The 2,723-nt window shown below is 34.8% G+C and overlaps 1 protein-coding gene across 1 annotated transcript in view; it reads left to right on the forward strand.

The window, feature by feature from the left end:
* The window catches only part of LOC106942718 (major histocompatibility complex class I-related gene protein-like), a 5,946-nt gene extending 4,049 nt beyond the window's left edge, over nucleotides 1-1,897 (forward strand). The window contains exons 2-4 of the mRNA XM_015026053.1: nucleotides 523-801; nucleotides 1,080-1,379; nucleotides 1,815-1,897. Coding sequence (XP_014881539.1) covers nucleotides 523-801; nucleotides 1,080-1,379; nucleotides 1,815-1,882 — 647 coding nt within the window. The 3' untranslated portion in view covers nucleotides 1,883-1,897. The remainder of the gene's footprint in view (nucleotides 1-522; nucleotides 802-1,079; nucleotides 1,380-1,814) is intronic.
* Nucleotides 1,898-2,723: the final 826 nt, after the last annotated feature.

A 2,723-nucleotide genomic window follows, 5' to 3' on the forward strand; every position in this document is an offset into this window, starting at 1 on the left:
GCAGAAACAAGTTTTGAGCACAAGGAGAAAGGTTTGAGAAAGCTCAGTGAATATTTGGAGGAGAGCAGAAGTTTTGAGTACAAGCATTACAAGTTTAAAGAAGAAAGACATGAAGTTCTGCTCTCAAACTGAAAATGTAAGCACAAGTATTAAAAGTTTTGAGAACAAAAAACATGCAACATTCAGACAGAAAATGTGTTCTCCAAAATTCCCCTATATTTCTCCATGTTTGGTTCTGGGGATAAAAATAAGAGGAAACGACTCGAAAGATAATCTTAACAAATAAATGATTAATATTGCACGCTGAAAATGCAAAGACAATATATTTGTGACATATAGTCCTGTCAACTAATTACAACTAAAGGTAGATGTAAAAGAAACTGTCAGTGTTCTGGAGATATTAACACAAACTCATGGTTTCAATTTCATGTGTTTTTTGTTGCTTGAACTGTATCTTATTGCACTTTTAGAAGCAACTGATTGTGTTGTAAAGTCACTGGTGTTTCTGTCTCTTTGTCTCAGGAGTTCACATTGTTCAGCACATGTATGGCTGTGAGTGGGATGATGAGGCTGCAGAGGTCAAAGGTTATGATCAGTTTGGTTATGATGGAGAAGATTTCATCACACTGAACCTGGAGACAAAATCCTGGATTGCTCCAACCCACCACGCTGTCATCACCAAACTGAAATGGGACAATAATGTAGCTTTTGTAAAGAATGAGGAGTCCTACTTAACTCAGATTTGTCCTGAGTGGCTGAAGAAATATGTGAATTATGGGAGGAGCTCACTGATGAAAACAGGTATTACAAACGTTATGTAGTTTGAAATACACAACTACATTTATGTGTGAACCTTGTTTTGTATGAAAATGTCTCCATCACTTTTTTCAAGCAGTTATTGGACTTTGCAACATGTTTTTACTACGTTGTATCATTATCATTTTCCTTCCACATTAGACGACCTTGTACCAACCTTTCCCTGTATTTTGAAATGTAATTGGTGTAAATAAATTCGCTACAAACAATTTATGTTTTTATTTATGAAGGATTTAAAAATGTTTGCTTTATTTACTCTGCAGAGCTTCCCTCAGTGTCTTTGCTCCAGAGGTTTTCCTCCTCTCCAGTCAGCTGCCACGCTACAGGTTTCTATCCTGACACAGCAGAAATGTCCTGGAGGAAAGATGGAGAGGAGATTCATGATGGTGTGGAAAAAGGAGAGATCCTATCCAACCATGATGGGACCTTCCAGATGAGTATCAACATTTATCTGGAATCTGTTCCACCTGAAGACTGGACCAAGTACGAATGTGTGTTTCTGCTCTCTGGAGTCGAGAGAGACGTCATCAGACTGGAGAAAACCAGAATCAGGACCAATGAATGTAAGTAGTTTGTATAAATTGCCTCATGTAGACAAATATATACGTATTACAATATTCTGTCTGCTTTACTTGTGTTTTTAGATTTACATTCAGTTTTAGTGTTATTCTACTATTACTATCTACTTCATTTGTTTTTATTGTTAATCAAAACCCGTTTTTAACAAAAACTTTTATTAATTTTGAGGTTTTAGGTTTTGTTAGACTTTCTATAACCATTCACTGCATTACTTAATTACCATCTTTATAAAATTTGCAAAATCTCTGTGTATTATAATTTACTTAACATCTAACAATTATTGTTGCTGTAAGAAAACCAGAACAAGCGAAAGATGAACAAAACTAAAACCTGGTTTTAGTGTTTAGACAAAATGTGATGAAAAGGATTAACAAAACTTTTCCTCTGGATGAATGTGACCTGGTTTTTCTTCTCAACAGTGAAAAGCGTCTCAACAGTGACCCTGTCGTCCCTGTTGTCGTGGTTTTCCTTTGTCTCATTGGCTTGATTGGATTCATTCTTTACAAGAAGAATAAAGGTGAGAGACGGATATGGTGTTTTCCTTTCTTGTGTTTTGATTGTTGTTCTTTACCCAGTGAGAATTGGCCTTGGTCAAATGTTAAAGCTTTATATAAACCTAATTTAGAGATGAGTTAATGCCATGTCCATGTGTAACTTTGAATAGACCTATATACTTCATCTAGGTTTAGACCACAAAAACTGAAAATTATATTTAAAAAAAATACTATAAACCCTCAAATCAAAGACGGCTTAATTTGATTCAAGATGAATAAACTTCATCCTTTTTACAGTTGTGATATAGTGAAAAAAATGAGAATACTGGTAAATATGATGAGATATTAATTGTCCTGTACTGGAAGGTGAAGACATGCATTTCATTCTAAACATGTAACATTGTTCATATCTGGGACACAGAACTCGTCTCCTTACTGAGCAGTGTAACGGTTGGCCTTTCCCTTCGTGTCTTTACTTGCATAAATTAACAGATTAACGAGGCATTTCAAGCATCAGAACCATAATTCTCTTCCTGATATCTTGACTGATTTCTTTTGACCTTATCATGTCAAACAAATCAGTGTGTTTCAGGTGTGGCTTTGAAATAAGTAAAAACATCCACAGGTGTGACTCCAATTAACTCAAATGTATCAGTGAGCCTATCAGAAGTTTCTAAAGCTTTATAGTATAATAAAATCACCTGACCTTCCCTCATTGTTTAAAGAGTTAGTGCTCATTCTGTATGTAAACTTTTTACTTTGAAGATGTTAATAGATTAATCTCTGACATATTTTGTCTCTCAATATTGTGATATTTGGGAAATAGAAATAATT

The sequence above is a fragment of the Poecilia latipinna genome, unplaced genomic scaffold (assembly GCF_001443285.1).
Source record: "Poecilia latipinna isolate Pla-1442-1.1 unplaced genomic scaffold, P_latipinna-1.0 Scaffold4496, whole genome shotgun sequence".
NCBI lineage: Eukaryota > Metazoa > Chordata > Actinopteri > Cyprinodontiformes > Poeciliidae > Poecilia > Poecilia latipinna.